This window comes from Podarcis vaucheri (genome assembly GCF_965113315.1).
Source record: "Podarcis vaucheri genome assembly, chromosome: 9".
Classification (NCBI taxonomy): domain Eukaryota; kingdom Metazoa; phylum Chordata; class Lepidosauria; order Squamata; family Lacertidae; genus Podarcis; species Podarcis vaucheri.
In genome coordinates, this window is record NC_138767.1 from 3652323 (window position 1) to 3671978 (window position 19656).

A 19656-nucleotide genomic window follows, 5' to 3' on the forward strand; every position below is an offset into this window, starting at 1 on the left:
CCCCCAGGATTCACACCACTGGGACACACGCCAGCCCTGCCCCCACCTGCTCTCCACCCCCTGTCCGGAGCATGAAGCTCTGCCACTGAGTCTGGGAGGATGCTGGGAGGAGGGGGAGGGCAGGGAAGGCTTGGCTCTGAAGGACCCAACACTTTTCCAGTTTCAAACAGGCACTAAAGTGGGGGGAGGTGGATAACACCAACCCAAACTGGGAGCAGGCAGAGTAAATTGGGAGGGGTTCTTTTGTTTTGTTTTGTTTTTTGTTTTGTTTGGAACGTGATGGAGGAGTTTAAGAGCATTGCTCATCTCTGGATGGGTGATTCAACAACATTGGTTCTCCCTCACAACCTAACTTCAGGATTCTCATCTCAATTAAGTACAATAGCAAATGGAGTGTGGTTGGATTCTTCTATGCTTTATTTCATGAAGCTACTTAAGTTTTTGCAGTTGGCAAATAAGGTGCCTTGTTTAAGCCTCAAGAAAGCAGAAACAATGTATTCTTAGGACCTGATGTCAGAGCGCTGAGCTGAATAACCACCCATTTTAGTTGCCTCTGCATTTATTTATTTTTTTAAGGGGGTGGGCTTTTTCTCCATCATCAATTGTTGTTGTTTTTTTTTACAGAGATCTTAGAATCCAGTTTCATGGAAGCCACTTCTTTTGAGGAAGCATCTTACAAATGCATTTTTTTGTAGAAGAGCAGAGGGCATCATGCCAACATTTCAGCTTGGTAGCACAATTTTTAATTAGTCCAACGCAGTTCTCAGTTCCTGGACGTGCAACGCCCTTGTTATTTGGCTGCCCAGGCATCCAGTATCTGAAAAGAAGAGGAAGCATGAATCAATTTAGATGTCCGCTGGCTTCTATTGGCATGGAGATGGTGTGGGCTGCAGAGAAAGGTTTTTCTTTGAGCTGGAGGAGTTGAGCAAAGCCACATCCTCGGGCCAGCATGGTCTGGCAACTGTGGCGATGGCTCTTCCTCTCTCTTCTCCTGAAATGGCCTTTAAGCTGGATTGCACATTGTACCCTGAGAACATATACATGTTCCAAGACAACACAGTCCTAGCCTTTTACAAACTTCCCTTTCAAATTTGAAATGAATATCTAGGTTTTCTGGAAACCAAACCCAGTGGTGGATCTTGGCATATATCCACCACTGGTTTTGGTTTCCCAAAAAATCATACACATATATATATACATTTTACACACACACACACACACACACACACACACACACACACACACACACAATGTTGTATAACCCAGACCTTAGAAGAAATTTGTTTAGACTTACTGTTCAGGAAACCAATGGGTTGCATCAATCCATGACCATTCTTTACCCCTTTTATACAGTCCAATCCAGAAATCATGAGTTGCGCCTTTGAGTTGTAATTCCAAATATAACTGCAGAAGAAAATAATAAAATATTTACTGAAAACAGACAAACAAAAAAGCTATAGATATTTTTCTTAAATGTTTTTTGGACAACATCCCTTGCCCAATAAGACAATAGCTCCTTACAGATATTTAGTGGGGATATAATGTTGGGGGGGGGGACACATCACAATAGCAGGATTTGCCCTTGCCCTGTGCATATTTCCTTGAAATGTCTGAAAAGACGCCCCAATGCATACAAAATTCATGGAAGGCTTAGAGGACAGATCAGTCACACCAGAGGACCCCATTTTGCCACCTCCCTCAAGGTCTCAGTAGGTCACATTGCTCTCCTCTGGTTCTGAAGACTCCGTCCAGGAGGTTCCAGTGGAAGCATGGTCTTTCTCCTGCTGGAGGAGAAAGTACACTAATCAATTACTGATAGATGGGGCCATCTAGGCCAGGATCGTGTTCTCACAATGGCCAGCCATATGCCTATGAGAAGCCTACAAGAGGACTGAGAGTGCAACAACATTCTCCTCACCTGGGATTCCCAGGAACTGGTACTGAGTGGAATAATACCTCCAACAGTGGAAGCATAATATATTCTTTGTGTCTATTAGCCATTGATATACCTTTCTCCCACAAATTTGTCTAAACTTCTTTTTAGACCATCCAAGTTAGTAGCCATCACTACTTCCAGTGAGAGCAAATTCATTATGTGTTGTGTGAAGTTCTTTTGTCTGGCCTGAATCTTCCAAAGTTTGGCTTCATTGGATGTCCCTAAGTTCTGGCATTATGAGACAAGGAGAAAGACTTTTCTCTACGCTCTTTCTCTACCAGTGTGTGGTGTAGTGGTTAAGAGTGGTGGACTCGTAATCTGGGGAACCGGGTTCACGTCTCCGCTCCTCCACCTGCAGCTGCTGGGTGACCTTGGGCCAGTCACACTTCTCTGAAGTCTCTCAGCCCCACTCACCTCACAGAGTGTTTGTTGTGGGGAGGAAGGGAAAGGAGAATGTTAGCCGCTTTGAGACTCCTTTCTTGTTGTTTAGTTGTTTAGTCGTGTCTGACTCTTCGTGACCCCCTGGACCAGAGAACGCCAGGCACTCCTGTCTTCCACTGCCTCCCGCAGTTTGGTCAGACTCATGCTGGTAGCTTCGCAAACACTATCCAACCATCTCGTCCTCTGTAGTCCCCTTCTCCTTGTGCCCTGCATCTTTCCCAACATCAGGGTCTTTTCCAGGGAGTCTTCTCTTCTCATGAGGTGGCCAAAGTCTTGGAGCCTCAGCTTCACGATCTGTCCTTCCAGTGAGCACTTAGGGCTGATTTCCTTCAGAATGGAGAGGTTTGATCTTCTTGCAGTCCATGGGAGTCTCCTCCAGCACCATAATTCAAAAGCATCAATTCTTTGGCGATCAGCCTTCTTTATGGTCCAGCTCTCACTTCCATACATCACTACTGGGAAAACCATGACTTTAACTATACGGTCCTTTAGGGTAGTGATAAAGTGGGATATCAAATCCAAACTCTTCTTCCTCTTCTACATGAAGCAAAATACACCTCTTTCATGTGATCCTTCCTCACAGAGTCATTGCTCCACCTGCTCAATCGTTTTGCATGCCCAGGAATATGCTTTTGAGGTGAGGCAACCAGAACTGTGTGCCAGTATTCCAGCTGCCGTCACACCATTTCGCCAGTTTCAAGGCGCTCGTTTGCAGACATCTGGAGCACCGCTTAGCCATTGCTTTGCTTTTAAGTAAGAAAAATAATTAGATCCTCCTCAGGCCACCACATTGAAAATCAGCCCCACCACACCTCTTCACCTCAACTTTGGGGAGCTGCTTCCCCCCAAAAAAGGTACCTGTGGCGTTTGCCCTCCTAGGTGGGTCATAAGGAAAGGGTTAAATGAGTGTGAAGTGATTGGCCAGTGGGAACCCAAGGAGAAGAATTAGAGTTAGAGTTGGAGTTGTGTGGAAGTCAGCTGGGAGTTGGGAGCTGGAGAAGGAAGAGGGAGGATAAGTCTGTGGGTTGGTCGAGTTGTGTGGTGAGGGAGTGAGAGGAACTGTTAGGTGGAGTCAGATAGATAGTTGGGATAATCAGTTTGAAGTTGTTAGGAACGTATAGGTCAGTAAAGAAACCACGATTAAGAAACTGACAAGAAAAATTAACTGAAACCTTAAACTTGTTCATGCTTATAAAAATAAACTTGGTTATTTGTTAATGTTAACAACTGTCTGGACTCCGTGTGTACCCGAGAGAAACGGGTTGGTGGCAGCGAATAGGCAATCACAGTGGTGGCACAGGGATCAATAGACCGTCAAACGACTGGGGACCCTGTGTGATCGCCACAGTACCCCCATCTAGTTTGAACTTTAATTTGTGACTGTCCAAATAAAGTGATATAATCTTCTGTTTTAATACTGGCAGTCAATGTGTAGCCAGTGGGTAGAGGGTAGAGTTAGTACACTATTGCTTACTGGGGAATGAGTAACTGCTTTGTGACTAGCTCTAGCTCTCCTCCTCCTTAATGGATATTACAGAAAACATCACAAACCCATGGTCAATGTGACTTCTTACTGCTCGCGGAGGAGAGGAGCAAGAAGCAGCTGTTATAGGACTTGAAGGCTATGTAGTCATCATACTGTGATGGGCTGTCCCTGCTTTGTGTGTATTCCAGCATCCAACCAACCTCCTCATCTCTACTTTCAACATTAATCATTCCGGAGAAAGGTTTTCCCGCACAATAATCTGCACAGTCTTGCCAAGTTCTGGGTGGTTTAAAGATATCAAACAAGTATAACTTCTTGTTATACACCGTCCAATGTTGCTCAAGCCTTCCCAAAATGTCATCTTTCCGTCAAGCCACAAATATGTGAGGAATAAAGAGAGAGAGAGAGAGAGAGAGAGAGAGAGAGAGAGAGAGAGAGAAAGGATATTCATCAGAAGATAGCTTGAATGTCTCTGCAGAGCTTTAAGCATTATTTATAATGTGAAACAGGTGATATACCAAGACCTTGTTATACAGTGGTACCTCGGGTTACATATGCTTCAGGTTACATACACTTCCGGTTACAGACTCCGCTAACCAGAAATATTACCTCGGGTTAAAAACTTTGCTTCAGGATGAGAACAGAAATTGTGCTCCAGTGGTGCAGTGGCAGCGGGAGGCCCCATTAGCTAAAGTGGTGCTTCAGGTTAAGAACAGTTTCAGGTTAAGAACGGACCTCCGGAATGAATTAAGTACTTAACCCGAGGTACCACTGTACTACAAAGTCTCAGTATATTTTATTATATATTATATTAACGAGTTACATTAATGACTTATGTTAAGAAGAAAGTTTGCAACAGGATTCGATTGTTTATTCTAACCACCAACAACATTAGCCTATTTTCACCGAGATATATAATTCATTTTCTTCTGTTTCTCTTTTTACATGCATTGAAAATTTGTTAGCCAGTTTTCTAGCAAATCTACACAGACAGACAAAAGTACCAGACACAGGTTGAGAGGTATGTGTGAGCTCTGCCAGGTCTGCTGTAAAATTAGACCTGTATGTGGCTCATTCATTTTAAAAGCTTTCAGAACTGTTTTTAAGTGTGATATATAAAGAACAGCATTTGAACAGCAGTGGTTGCAGAAGAGATTTCCACTGCTTGGCATCTTGCAGACAGGTTTTTGGAACCAGTTTAAGTTGAGTGGCAGATACAGAGGTTTGCAGCACCCCTCTAAAGTCAATAACAGGTTTTTGTTTTTGTTTTGTAATGGGCTCTCCCTGCATCATTCAGCATCACAGTCTCAGAGTAACTTACCAATTGCAACTTGCAGTTCCTGATTTTTTTTGTTCTCTTCACTCAGCCTCAATGATAAATTCGTAGCTACGTTAATTCTGTCAACATCTTAAAAGATTGCAAAAATTCAAGTCAGGGAAATCTCAAGCAACTAGCTACAGTCTTATCCTTATTTTTTTTGTGTGTGTTCCAATCCCCACTCAGTTTTGAGGTAGTGGAAGTCAATTACCACCACCCCCTATCACATAAACTCAAACAGCTATATACATAAAGCTCAAACAGCTCTGTTGATAACAGCATTGGAACAAAATGTATCCAGGCAAAGGCCACAAAGGCACAATAGACGTTAGCAGTAAACAAAGTTAGATAGGGCTGTGTCAGCAAGACTACAGGCGAGTACAGTGGAACCTCATGTTACATACCATCCTCCTTGCGAACATTGCACCTTCCGCAATATCCACCATCATGGACCCTATGATCATCAAGCAAGGCCTTTGTGGTGGTGCGGCCGCCAAGGGCTGCCAGGTTGATGTTATCTTATGATAGGACCTTTCCAGTGGTGGCCCCCTGTTTGTGAGACTGTCTCTGTAATTGTTTTTTGGGAGGAATTTGAAAACATTCCTGTTTACCCAAACATTTAATGGCTGAAGGACATTGTTCCAGGCACCCCTGAGATCACTGGTAGAGAGAATTTTTTTATTGCTTTAAATGTACTTTTTAAAAGATGTCCTAACTGTAACTGCTTTTAGAGCACTCACCCCACCCAAACATTAAAATAAGAGTTTCTATGGGTGGATTTGCTGCCCTGGGCTCCATTTGGGATGAGGGACGAGACAGACAGACAGTGTCAGGGACTGGACTGAGGAGGAATGGTGGACACCTCATCCTCAAACTTTCAGAGAAGAGGAAGACAGTATAGATTTACAATAGTGGTTTGCAGAAGGTCCCAGCTCAGAGATAGATGAGGGGCAAAGCTGGGAAAGAATGGGGAAAGGGGATAGGAAGCAGTGCTGGGGCAGCTGGCTGACATGTTATCACTAGAAAGCATTCCAGACCCCCCTTCTCCCAGAACCAGGGAAGCATTGAAAGTAGGAGAGCAGAGAGCTAAGAGACAAATGGCCTTAAGCAGCCACTGTAAGGGGGGTGGGGCTGTTGACAAGCGAGAAGGGAAGAGGGGAGGAGATTATTCCGAGCAATGCCATTACTCCTAGAGGCTGCCTTTCTAAGCCTCTCTCTGTGAATATTGAATAAAAGACATTGGTAAGAGCTTTTGCTGTGGTTAAACCACAGCAAAAGCTCTTGCCAATCAGAAGGTCGGTGGTTCGGGACTTCCGGAGGCGGCGCGAAACGAGTAATGGCGGTCCTCTTTGCGCAGCGAAGAGGGGCTCCGCAGAAAAGGGTCGTTCGCTACGGCAAAGCGACGACCCATTAAGTTAAACCACGAGCAGAGTGAGCTCGTGGCCGTGGGATCCGGCGGGCACCCAGAGCGACCCCCAAAACGAAGAAGGGACCCCGTAAGGGGCTCCGGAAGCGCGGAGGGGAAGCGGTGCTGTGGATTCATCGCTCTTTCTGCGGGAGTGAAGCCGCGCGGCTGTTACGGATGAGCGCCGACCTTTCTTCCTTTACATTGGATTACAAATTAACTACTCGTGAGTAAGATTTATTTGAGATTGGATTACAAATTCGTGAATTCGGCTGAAAGCGGGAGACGAGAAAAAGGAAGTCCGTCTCCCGGTGGTGCTTAGTGATCAAAGGCAAAGGAACTGACAAGCTGGAAGCAGTACAAAAGGGTTTTTAAATGAGAGACAGCATACGTCTGGAGAAGTTGGAAACTGAAAGGAAAGGCAAGTTATCTTTATTTTCCTGCTATTGTGTTTACTCTGTTTGGGGTTTTTCTCCTCTGTTAGACTTTTAAAAAACTTTAAAGACTTGAAAACCCCTAGTCCCGGACTTGCAGTGGGCAAAAGGTTGTTTTGCGGATACACTTACAAAGCTGAAACGGATACTTAGAGGCATTACTGGTGGATACAATTAAGCAACTGTATTTTGCACCTTTTAAGAAACTATTGTGGCAAAATTGAGAGGGCTCTGCCAGAGGGAAAAGGTCTTCTCTAAAGACTATGGTTAATTTATTTAACTGCAGGAACTTTAATGGCGACTGAAACTTTGTTTCTTCTTTCATGAACTGAACAATACTCCCTCTAGTGGAGTTTGGGATTTACAATTTCCTGAGAACCAACTTTGTTTTGTCTCTCTGTGGTCTGGTTATTCACTCTGAGGCCTGTCTTTCCCATGGAACTTTTGACAGTTTGACCTTGAATCCAAAGACAGGTGTGGAATGAGCGACCGAGTAAAAACAAGAGCTGCGTCGAAAGCAGGGAAAGGCAAATTGGTACAAACAACTCTGGTTTCCCAGGCTCGCAGATCTTCAGTCCCTGCGGTTCTACAGGCTGTACCATCACCAACAACCCCAGCTGAAGAACCTGAACAGTTAACAAGTGAAGATATGGCAGCTGGGGGATCTAACACTCTCCTAGAGGAAATGTTACAACAATTTGCAATTTTGAACAAAAAAGTGGATGATCAAACTGCAAAAATTGACTTAGCCACATCTTCAATTACCAAACTCTCTGAACAGGTGGCTAAGCATTCACAAGATATTGGAAATCTAAAGGACGTTGTATCTGAAAATCGAAAATTGGCCGAGGCTGCGAATGAAAAAGCAGAAGCAGCAACTAAAGAAGTGGAGGAATTGAAAGGAGAGGTAAGGCCGCTCCATAAACATATTACTGACCAGCAGGCCTATCTGTCTTTGGTGGAACTGCGAAACAGGGAAAATAATTTGAGATTACGCTCTATCCCAGAGATTGAGAAAGAGGACTTGACTGGCTTCTTAACAGCAAAATTTTCTAAATTCTGGGGTATAAACGAAGATACAGACTTTAAAATAACAACTGCATTCAGATTGGGAAGGGCTGTTGGGAAGGACAGACCTAGAGACTGTTTGATTATCTTAAGGACTAAGCAGGAGAGAGACAAGCTACTTGACCTACATTTTAACAAAGCACTTGAGATCCAGGACAGAAGAGCACAAATCTACAAGGATATTCCTAAACAATTACTGGATCTCAGATCTAACTACACTGACCTAGCTGGACTTTTGAGAGGTAACGGAATACCATACAGGTGGGAGTTTCCACAAGGCCTCTCATTCAAATACAAAGGAAAGAAGATAAAAATCAAAACGAAAGAGGACAGCCAGAAGTTCCTACACGACCACGGAGAAGACTTGCAGAAAGGAGTGGTAGCTATTTGGCCACCACCAGAGTCTGGAAAAGAGTTACCACCCTCGGATTTGGACAAAAAAGAAGACGCCCAATAAGAGTAACAACAGATTGATACAGGATGTCTCTGCAGCTGTATAGTTGGAACATTAATGGCGCGAATTCCCCAGAAAAACGCAAAAGGATCTTCCATATTCTAAAGAAAGAGAATTTGGACATAATTTGCTTGCAAGAAACCCATGTGACCAGGTTACACAGGAAGGTGTTAATAAATAAAAGATTAGGCCAAGAATTCATCTCATCAGATAGAGTTAAGAAGAGAGGCGTGGTGATCTACGCCAAGGAGAATTTATCACCAAAATTTTTGTTCAAAGATGAACAAGGAAGAATCCTGGCTATTGAAATTTCGACTCAAGGAGAGAAAGTTTTGATATTAGGAATTTATGCACCAAATGAGGGGAAATCAGAATTTTATAAGAAGCTGCATGAGACACTACTGGACTATCTGGACTATTCCAACATCATTATGATGGGAGATATGAATGGGGTCGTCTCTACTTTTATGGATAAGTCACAGAATCAGAATCTGACCAAAGATGGAAGACTACCAAAAACTTTCTTTGAACTAACTGACAATATGGACCTAATTGATTTATGGAGGACGAGAAACCCCCTAGGTAAAGAAGGAACTTTCTTTTCTGAGGCCCACCTGTCATGGACAAGAATCGACCAAATCTGGGCAACTAGAGGGCTGGCACCTAAGACTACAAAAATAGAAATCTGCCCAAAGACTTGCTCCGACCATAACGCTTTGAAAATGGAAATGAGATTTACTACTGCCGACTCCTTCAGATGGAAAATGAATGACAACCTGTTAAGAGATCAAGAGATTGTAAAGAAGGCCCAAAAAGCTTTAAAGGACTATTTTGAAATTAACTTGAATACCTCGGTGGAAAAAAGAATAATCTGGGACGCAAGCAAAGCTGTCATGAGAGGGTTTCTGATACAACAGAATACGATCAAGAAAAAATTTTGGAATGGTAAAAAAGACAAGATATTGGAGAAGATAAGAGATGGAGAGAAAAAATTAAGATTGAATCCAAAATCAAAAGAGACTTTAAGAGAAATCAAATTTCACCAGTCACAATATGCGAAATTGATTAACCAAGAAGTGGAATGGAAAATCAAACAAATGAAACAAAGATCTTTTGAATCTGCGAATAAATGTGGGAAACTGCTAGCTTGGCAGTTGAAAAAGAGACAAAAATTAAATTATGTTACCAACTTAGAAGTTGAAGGGAAAAACATTCAGAAACCGGGAGAAATTAGAAAGTGTTTCCAGAAATATTTTAAAAAACTGTATACACAAGGGTCCGAGGAAGCAACTGAGATAGAACAATTTTTGAAAGACAATGGCCTACCAAAACTATCTCAAGAGAAAAGATCAATCTTGAACTGCAAAATAACACAACAGGAAATCGAGGATGCCATCCAGAATATGCAACTAGGCAAATCTCCAGGCCCTGATGGACTCACCTCCAAGTACTACAGGATGTTAAAAGACTATTTGATACAACCATTAATGGAGGTTTGCAACCAGATTATGGGGGGAGGGAGGGCACCAGACACGTGGAAAGAAGCATTCATCACACTGATACCCAAAGTGGAAACTGAAAAGACTCAACTTAAGAACTACCGTCCCATCTCACTCCTAAATGTGGATTACAAAATATTTGCGGATATTTTGGCTAACAGATTTAAAAAAGTATTAAACGAAGTAATCCATAAGGACCAAGCAGGCTTTCTCCCAGGCAGACATTTGTTTGATAACACCAGGAACATTATCGATATTCTGGAACTTTTACAAACAAATATTAACACTAAAGCAGTGTTATTTTTATTGATGCGGAGAAGGCCTTCGACAACATCTCTTGGAAATTTATGAAGAAAAACTTGGAAGGGATGGGAGTGGGAAGGGGGTTTGAGAATGGAATAGAAGCAATCTATTCAGAACAAAAAGCTAAGTTGATAGTGAACAATGTGGTGACAGAAGAACTTCATATTGAAAAAGGAACACGCCAGGGGTGCCCCCTATCCCCTTTATTGTTTATATCAGTTCTGGAGGTTTTGCTGAATATGATAAGGGAGGATCGGCAGGTACAAGGAATACGGGTCGGAGCGAAACAATATAAACTGAAAGCATTTGCAGATGACTTGGTTTTAACATTACAGGAGCCAGAACCTAGTACAAAAAGAGTTTTGGAATTGATTCAGAAATTTGGTCGGGTGGCGGGTTTTAAGTTGAACAAACAAAAAACTAAGGTGTTAGGGAAAAATTTGACAGTTACTGAAACAGAGGGGTTTCAGAAGGAAACAGAACTAAACATTGTTAAAAAAGTGAAATATCTGGGGGTCAATCTGTCTTCTAAGAATTTGAATCTATTTAAAGATAATTATGAGAAATGTTGGTCAGAAGTTAAAAAAGATTTAGAAATTTGGTCAAGATTGAAACTATCCTTGTTAGGCCGAATTGCAGCTATAAAAATGAACGTTTTGCCAAAGATGTTGTTTTTGTTTCAAGCCTTGCAGGTTGTGGACAGAGTGGAATGTTTTGGAAAGTGGCAGAAGGATATTTCTAGGTTTGTCTGGCAGGGCAAAAAGCCCCGAATAAAGTTTAAAATACTAACTGATGCAAAGGAGAGAGGGGGGTTTGCCCTGCCAGACTTAAGGTTATATTATGAAGCTGCGGCCTTCTGCTGGATGAAAGATTGGATTTTATTGGAAAACACTGATGTCCTAGATCTGGAAGGCTTCAATAATTCGTTAGGTTGGCATGCGTATTTGTGGTATGACAAGGGGAAAACACATGGAATGTTTAAAAACCATATTGTCAGAAAAGCAATATATATGGTCTGGAAAAAATATAAAGACTTATTGGAAAGCAAAACTCCGAGGTGGATTTCACCAATAGAGGCCAAAGCTCGGAAAACACCCAATATGGAGGCATACTGGCCGAAATATTGGGAAATAATAGAAAATATTGGAGGTAATTGGAGGTTGCAGAGCTTTGAAAAATTAAAGGATAAGGTGCAAAATTGGCTACACTATGCCCAAATTAATGAGGTTTTTAAGCTAGATAAAAAAACAGGATTCCAGGTGGAAAAATCGAAACTTGAGACAGAGTTGCTAGAACCAAAGACCAAGTTATTATCGAGAATGTACAACTTGCTGCTTAAATGGAACACCCAGGATGAGATAGTTAAATCAGCAATGATAAAATGGGCTCAGGACATTGGTTATAATATCATGTCTGAAGATTGGGAGAGGTTATGGACCACCGGTATGAAATTTACTGCATGTAATGCTCTGAAAGAAAATATTATGAAAATGGTATACAGGTGGTACATGACCCCGGTCAAACTGGCTAAGATATACCATTTGTCCGATAATAAATGTTGGAAATGTAAGGAAGCTGAGGGGACATTCTTTCACCTCTGGTGGACTTGTCCAAGATTGAAGGCCTTCTGGGAAATGATCTATAACGAGTTAAAAAAGGTGTTCAAGTACACCTTTCCCAAGAAACCAGAGACCTTCCTTCTGGGCATTGTCGGCCAGAAGGTGTTAAAAAAGGATAGAACTTTTTTATGTATGCTACAACAGCAGCAAGAATTCTTATCGCCAAGCATTGGAAGACCCAAGATTTGCCCACACTGGAGGATTGGCAGACGCAATTGATGAACTACATGGAATTAGCCGAGATGACTGCAAGGATCCGAGACCTGGGAGAAGAGGCAATGGAGGAGGACTGGAAAAAATTTAAAGACTATCTGCAAAAGTACTATAAGTTGTATGAATCATAAGATGCCGTATGATTTGGAACGTTAGCCCCAGCAACGAAATTTAATTATTTATGAAATTGGACAACATTTATGAAAGAATCAAAGTTTAAATGGGTAAAAACGACATTATGTTATATTTTTAGAGTAAATGGAGAATAAGAGATTTAAACTTAAATTGCAACTGAAAATATAAAGAAACACACGAAATAAGGGTATAATTTGCTGATAACCTTATTATCAAGAATGCATTATGTGGGAGATGAGGGGAAGTCCAATGGAAATTTGAAATAAGTTCCTGAAATGGTTGTGATTTTCTGTTCTTTTTTTTCTTTCTTTTTTTTCTATTCTGTTCATTCTTTTGTTCTTTCTGTAATTTGGAAAAATGCAATAAAAATTATTATAAAAAAAAAGAAGGTCGGTGGTTCGAATTGCCTCGACGGGGTGAGCGCCCGTTGCTCGGTCCCTGCTCCTAGCCACCTAGCAGTTCGAAAGCACATCAAAGCGCAAGTAGATAAATAGGTACTGCTCCTGCCGAAAGGTAAACGGCGTTTTCGTGCTCTGCTCTGGTTCGCCAGAAGCGGCTTAGTCATGCTGGCCACATGACCCGGAAGCTGTATGCCAGCTCCCTTGGCCAATACAGAGAGATGAGCGCTGCAACCCCAGAGTTGGTCACAACTGGACCTAATGGTCAGGGGTCCCTTTACCTTTAAGGGCTTTTGCTGTCTATTTTTCCCTGGCTGCCTGTTGTGTGTGTGTGTGTCGGGGGGGGGGGTTCGGATTCCAAGATGCCTTGCCGAAGACAGTTAAAATAAAAACTTATTCTACCCACCGATATACCACTGCAACCCACCCATCATCCTGTGGTTTCTGTCCCAGCAGAGACATACCAGTGGGAGTATGCTCTGCTGGGAGAAAATATGGTTGGAGGGGCTGAGTGGGGAGGCTCAGCATCCCAGCTGCAACTCGTTGCTTACCTTCCAAAGTCAGGAGTTCTGGATACTTCCTGCCCATGTAATCTGAAATCTCATTCACTCCTTTGAGAAAGATGGTTCTTTTTCTCACTTCACGTTTATCTAATGGAAAGGTGAGAGGGGGAAATTTATACGAATGTTCTGATACTAGTCATGCCAAGTGGAAGTACAGCTTTGCTTTCACACGCAGAGATTTTGGAGATTTCTCCAGCCACACAAGCTGAGACAGGAAGAAGCCTTCACAGCTCACTTAAGACAGAGCCGTAACTACAAGGGGGGGAGGGGGCTAGCCAGGTTTTTCACATGGGATGAGGCCTCCAGAGGAACGCCATTGAGGCTCCGAGCCTGACGGTGTGCACACAAATGTGCATTGGGTGTGTTTGCCAAATGGAGGCATTCACCTGGGTGAAATAAAGCCTAGTATCGCCCCTGCTTAAACAACAAGCTAAAGATAACAACAAGTTTTAAAAAGGCAATGGGTTTTGTTATGTACTGAGTTGAATAGGATCCAAAATGCAGCAGCCTGATTGGTCCTAGAACAATAGGATCCATTATTAAATATTTTTTTTTAAAAAAACAAACACAATAGGATCCAGAATGCAGCAGTCTGATTGGTCCGCAGGAGCCACCCAATCCAACTCTAGGTGGAAGTGAATCTGCAACCTGATTGGCCTACAGGAGAATCCTAGAATTCGCCAATCACGTGGAGCCCCTTGTGTAAATAATATATATAAAGCAGACATTTCGGGGGAACTTCAATTCCTCACTACTATGAGCTGAATATAGAGCATGAAATCCACACTCGAGTATATTTCAGTTTTGTTCACATCGGAGTAACTGTCTTGTCCACACCAAGTATTTAAGTGGTTATTGAGGGGCAGCAGTGGAGAAAAATTGATTTCAATGGGAAAGATTTAGCCAGGCCTTTACCTCACCTACTGAAACCAATGAGAGGAAGTGGGCCTCGGCAGAGTTTGGACTGCGCCTTCTCTTTTCGAAAGGTTGACAGTGAAGCAGAGAAGCCAGAGTCAACTTGAAGGCTTCCACCGTGCTCCCTGCAAGTGTTACTTACACAAGACGATCATAATACTTGAGACAACGATGCAGCCCACAAGAACCATCATGGCAGCATATAGAGCGTACGGAGAATAGAGGATTGCTTTTGCACCAATGAGCCTTTCTTGAAGGACAAAAGAAAAGAAAATGATGCTTTAATCATCCATAGCCAACATCCCACTGCAATCCCAACAAACAAGATTTTCACAGTAACCTGTTCAGCTCGACAAGCAAATCTCCATTTTGAAGGAAGTTGCCTTTGAGTCCAAACTCCATGGAGTGAATATGTAAATAAAGCCCTCCTGAAGGGAGAGTAAGCCGCCTAAGGCTGATGGAGGCTGGATTGAAGGCTGTGGGAGAGACAGACCTCTGCTTCTAGGTCTGTTTGGATCATTTCATATTTTCTAAGGTGCTGAGCCTGTGCTGAACAGCACAAGACATTGTATGAATATCTTTGGATCTATCATTTGGATCTGTTTTATTTTGAAGAGTTCTGCTAGTAAAAATTGAACAATATTTTCATGGGCCTGTGCAATGCTTCATTTCCAAAAGGGGTCATTTTTCCAGACACCCAGTCGCTTCAGGCTGCACAATATTAATATCTGCAACATGGATTTCACACAGTGTGTGTCATAGCCAGCAAGAGAGTGGACTCAAAGACCAGATTTTTGCTCCTAAGAACATCAGAAGAGCCTGACTGCTGGATGAGACCCAAGACCCATCTAGTCAAGCTTCCTGTTCTCACAGAAGCCAGTCAGATGCACCGCAAGCAGGTTGTGAGTACAGGAGCACTCTCCCCACCTGCAGGGAATGTCCAGGAACTGGCACTGAGAGACATGCTCCCTCCAACAGTGGAGGTCTAACACAGGCATTGTGGCTAGCAGGCATCAATAGCCTAATCTGGCATGAATTTGCCTAAGCCCCTCTTAAAGTGTTCTGTGATGGCCTGGGAATCGGATTCAGAGGCTGAACCTGAGGAATCCCAGCCTGCACAGGAGTCCCCACCTTCAGGACCGGCTGAGCCAGGGCTGGGGCTTGAACCTGAAGGGCCCGCACCTGTGCCGGATCCTCAGGAGCAGGCACCAGCTGAGTCTGCTCTGGCTCCGGAGGTGATGGAGGACCCATTGCCTGCAGGTGCTCCTCTCCCAGCCCTGTCAAGGGAAGGTGAGGTTGCCTCTGGGTCCAGTAAGCCTCCAACCTCTCCTGAGCTGCAGAGGCTCAGAGCAGAGAGGCGGAGGGAACTAAGTTCCTGTAGGAGGAGTGCTTGCCTCCAGACCAGGAGAGGCGAGCCACCTGTGGACCAGGGCTGCCCTATGCCTCGGAGGAGATAAAAGCCAGCCAGCCCAGTCCCAGGTTGCGGGAGCAACATTGTTGGCAACCTGTTCCTGCCGGCACCCTGTCCTGCTCTTCTGCCAGAGTTCCTGACCTCACCCGACTCCTTGCCTTGGACCCCGCTTCAGCCTTGACAGACAACCCCCATACCACACCCTCAACCTCGGACTGGACTCGGACCACGCCGCACGGTAATCCCCCGGGACCAGCACATTTTCCAAGTTGGTGGCCATCACTCCATCGAAGAATCATAGAATTGTAGAGTTGGGGTTGTCAAGTCCAACCCCTTGTAGTGCAGGAATGTGCAGTTGTCCCACATGGGGATCAAACCTGCGACTTTGGCATTATCCGCACCATGCTCTAATCAACTGAGCTATGTGGCAGCAAATTCCACATGTGCTGTGTCCTTCCCCAGTGGGTTTCCCCTCTGGGCCCAAAGAGCTGGTCAGGTTTTCCCACTCATGGCACACGTTGCCATCTTGACTGGGTCCAGATCCTTCCCATCCACCAATCTCCCTTTCTTCTGCTTTCCTTCCATCCTGTGAACAACAAGCTACTACAGACCCTTAAATGTTAGCTTTTTCCCTGGGGCTGCCTTTGGCACACTTTTCTTCCGTTGGAATAACTTCTTGACTCCACTGAATCTTTCTGGCTGCTTTGCTGTTGCTGCTGGTTTCACATTTCCTGTTTTTTTCGCAGTTGCTGTTTGGGGTGGGAAGCAGCAGCAGAAACATCACACACACATTTCCATCAATGTACAGCAATGTTCAGTAGATGAATTTTTATTTTTATTTAATTTTAGAGATTTCTCTCGCCCTTTCTGCTAAAGGAGCCCAGAGCAGCACTGTGCTTACTTTGCACTCAGATGAGTGGGGTGGAATCATTTAAGTTATGTCAATTATGTAAGTTCCACATTTTCACCTCAACGGACAGGAAGGTGAGTAACTTACTTTTTAGCAGATGAGGAATAATAGCATTGGAATGGAAGCAGTGCTACACGCAACAAGCACTGGTGGAAGAAGAGGAGTGCGGGAGAAGTGCACCGCCCCTGGCAAAGTGATCCGGGTAGGGTGCCATCACTTCTGAGCCCCCCACCCACGCTGGGCGCCACGCCTCTGCAGGTGGCATGCTGCACCCCCAGGACGCATGCCAGCCCCTTCCCCGCCTTCTCTCCACCCCACCCCCCCAGTGCTGGTGAAGCTCCGCCACTGGCAACAAGTACAGGGAGGAATGGGAAATGGTGCCCTGCTTACTTATTTGGAAGAGCAGTATGGAGGCCCACCACCACCACCATGAATGAACTGTGGCCAGAGACAATGAATTCTCCTGAAGAGAAAACAAAAGTCTGAAGCTACCTACCTGCCTCCGCCATTTCATGTGTGTTGATTGTACTGGTGCCTCATGTCATCTGATCCGCTGAAGGTCTGGTGTTTAAAGAGGAGTCACAGAGCAGTGGGGTCTTCAGCTGCAGCACTAACATCCCAGACCTGCCTTATTTAAATACATGGCAGGTTGATTGTAGTATTGAGAAGAACATCATCTCCTCCCACCCCAACCACACTTTGCAGGGCCACTTGTGGGGGCAGCTGGTAGGGCAGCTCCCCCAAATTTGGCAGGCAAGTTTCTATAGAATTTTTTTATTATTATTATTTGTATTAGTGGGACTGGGGCTATTAACTATGTATGTGTGAATGGACTAGTTATAGTCTCACATTTCTTCTTGTAGCCCTGCTTTAAGCCATTTACATACTGTCTTCTTTTGTATATCATTTACTACAAAGGTATGCTTTAATTATGCATTCTCAATGTATTTTTAATTTTAGTTTTTCTTATTCTACGTGTTAATTCAGTTGCAATAGATCTTGACAGCTCGATGACTAAGAGATTTAGCGACGACACTTCAAATTGCCTGAGCACTGAACCACTGGTATATCACAAGTGGAAACAATATTTACTGTGTTTGCTAGTTTAAGATAAAACAGATTTGATAAAAACATGGCAGCTTGATTGTAGTATTGAAAAGAGCACCATCCATTCCCACCCCACCTACACTTTGCAGGGCCACTTGTGGGGGCAGCTGGTAGGGCAGCTCCCCCAAATGATGGAGCCTTAAAAGTAGGAGAGCAAAGAGCTCAAAGACAGAGGGCATATAGCAGCCCCTGTAGAGGTGGTGGTGATGGTGATGTTGATGAATGAGGAATGAGGAAGTGGGAGAGATGGGGGAGGTTGAGATTCACTCGGGACAATATCATTATCCAAGAGTCTGGGTTCTATAGCCTCTCTCTGTAAATTTTAAATTAAAAAAGGACAGTAAGAAGCCTTCCCTTCCTGGGCAACCAGTTGGGAGCTGATGACCGCATCCTGACACCCGCCAACTCAAGCCTTAGACGTGAGTGTGGAGGTGTGCAGGAGGGAGGACCAAAGTGGTCGTAGCACCTTGTCCAATGCCCTGCCCCATAGGCTCACATCCAGACCCTTTATTATTTTATTTTACTTTATTTTATAATTTTATAATTTTTATTTTATATTTTAACCCGTTTCCTTCCTGTTAGAAACGATGGTAGGGAAATAAATGGGATTGCTTTATACCAACACTTGGGCAGGCATGCATGAGTTCCTGGTTTGGGAATACGTTGTGTGAATAATAATAATAATTTATTATTTATACCCTACACATCTGGCTGGGTTTCCCCAGCCACTCTGGATGGCTCCCAACATAAAATTAAAAGCACAATAAAACGTCAAACATTAAAAACTTCCCTAAACAAGAAGGCATTAGATCCTCTGGATCCAAGTCATCTCATGGCCCTCCTCTGACATTAGACCAAACTTTCACCAAACAATGTTCCATTTTTTAGCATTTAGTTATTGGATCCCAGCCTCTAACATTGCTGGGCTAGGGCTGCAGAGGTTTCCATGGCAGTAGGGGGTGCGGATCTGACATCAGATGTCCCGCTCTGTGGTTGGAGCTCTGTCTTTGATTCTGGAGAGATCTAGTGTAGATTATGGCCCCTGGGATGTTCACCGTAAGGAACAGGGGACGATAGCCATAGTTGCCTTTTTCTGAAATTAAAATACCACAATATCATAGCCTTTCCTTGTAGAGACAGTATTGCTTCCACGTTTCTCTCTGCCTCTGTTTCTTCATGAGTTTCTTTCATCCCCCCAATACCTAGAACCGCTTTCCTTGTGATGTAGAGCCTTCCACATTCTAGGAACACCTCCCACCCAACTTATGCTCTTTCCTGATTGGCTATCTGCCATGCCTAATAGGAATTCCACAGAAAGGATAAACCCAGGGGAAATGTTCATTTCATATCTACTATATTGCTTCCCCCCCAAAAAAAGAATTGTTACTACAGTTTGCAAAGATGCTGCAAGGAAAGAGCTTTGGCACAAGACAGGAAAAGAGGTGTAAGGGGATCTGTCCTCCACCCTGATGTCAGAGTTATTCCAATTGGCAGTCTGGAAACTGAGCAGATCTGGCTATCGAAGTTGGGAGTCTCCGAAGCAATTGATCTATGTCTACTAGTCAAATAAACATGCTCATGTATTTGCCTATTCAGAGGTTAGGCTTATTGCAGGATTGCAGCTTTGATATGATGTACTGGGGTGTACTGTAATTCAGCGAGCAATACATTTTGACCTGATAGGCTCTTGCTTTTTAATCTGCATGAACGCATAAGCTGGCTTCTACTGAATACCCTCCTTTCTTTTCTCTTTCTGCTACTCTTGCATCGCTGCCTTGGCCTCAAGACAAGATTGCTGAATTGCTGAAGGACCCACAATGGAAGATGCACAACAGGGCCTTGTACTACTTTTCCAATGAGAAACAATCGTGGGAAGAGTCCAGAAAGCATTGTATTAAGAAAAAAACTTCGTTAATTTCTGTCAGCAATGGTGAAGAACAGGTTAGCAGAACACTGGGATGCATAAAAGGCAAAGAAAAAGTCTCACAGGTGTTTGGTTTTGTTTTTTTGTTTTTTGCACATGAACATTTTATTGCTTCCA

At 43.6% G+C, this 19656-nt stretch overlaps 1 protein-coding gene across 3 annotated transcripts; it reads right to left on the reverse strand.

Moving 5' to 3' along the window:
* Positions 1–394: 394 nt before the first annotated feature.
* LOC309540065 (C-type lectin domain family 4 member K-like) lies at positions 395–18856 on the reverse strand. 3 transcript variants are annotated; one of them, XM_082236690.1, is made up of 9 exons: positions 18742–18856; positions 17005–17131; positions 16210–16347; positions 14330–14437; positions 13261–13359; positions 5185–5271; positions 4064–4224; positions 1295–1404; positions 395–817 (listed from the first exon to the last, which is right to left on the reverse strand). In XM_082236690.1, exons 2-9 carry the CDS (start codon positions 17015–17017, stop codon positions 643–645), a joined length of 891 nt encoding a protein of 296 aa, XP_082092816.1. In that variant the 5' UTR covers positions 17018–17131; positions 18742–18856; the 3' UTR covers positions 395–642. The 3 variants fall into 3 exon arrangements, with proteins under 3 accessions (XP_082092816.1, XP_082092815.1, XP_082092814.1); XM_082236689.1 differs by having other exon boundaries at positions 17005–17132; positions 18724–18848; XM_082236688.1 differs by having other exon boundaries at positions 17005–17136; positions 18724–18837.
* Between the last annotated feature and the right edge of the window lie 800 nt (positions 18857–19656).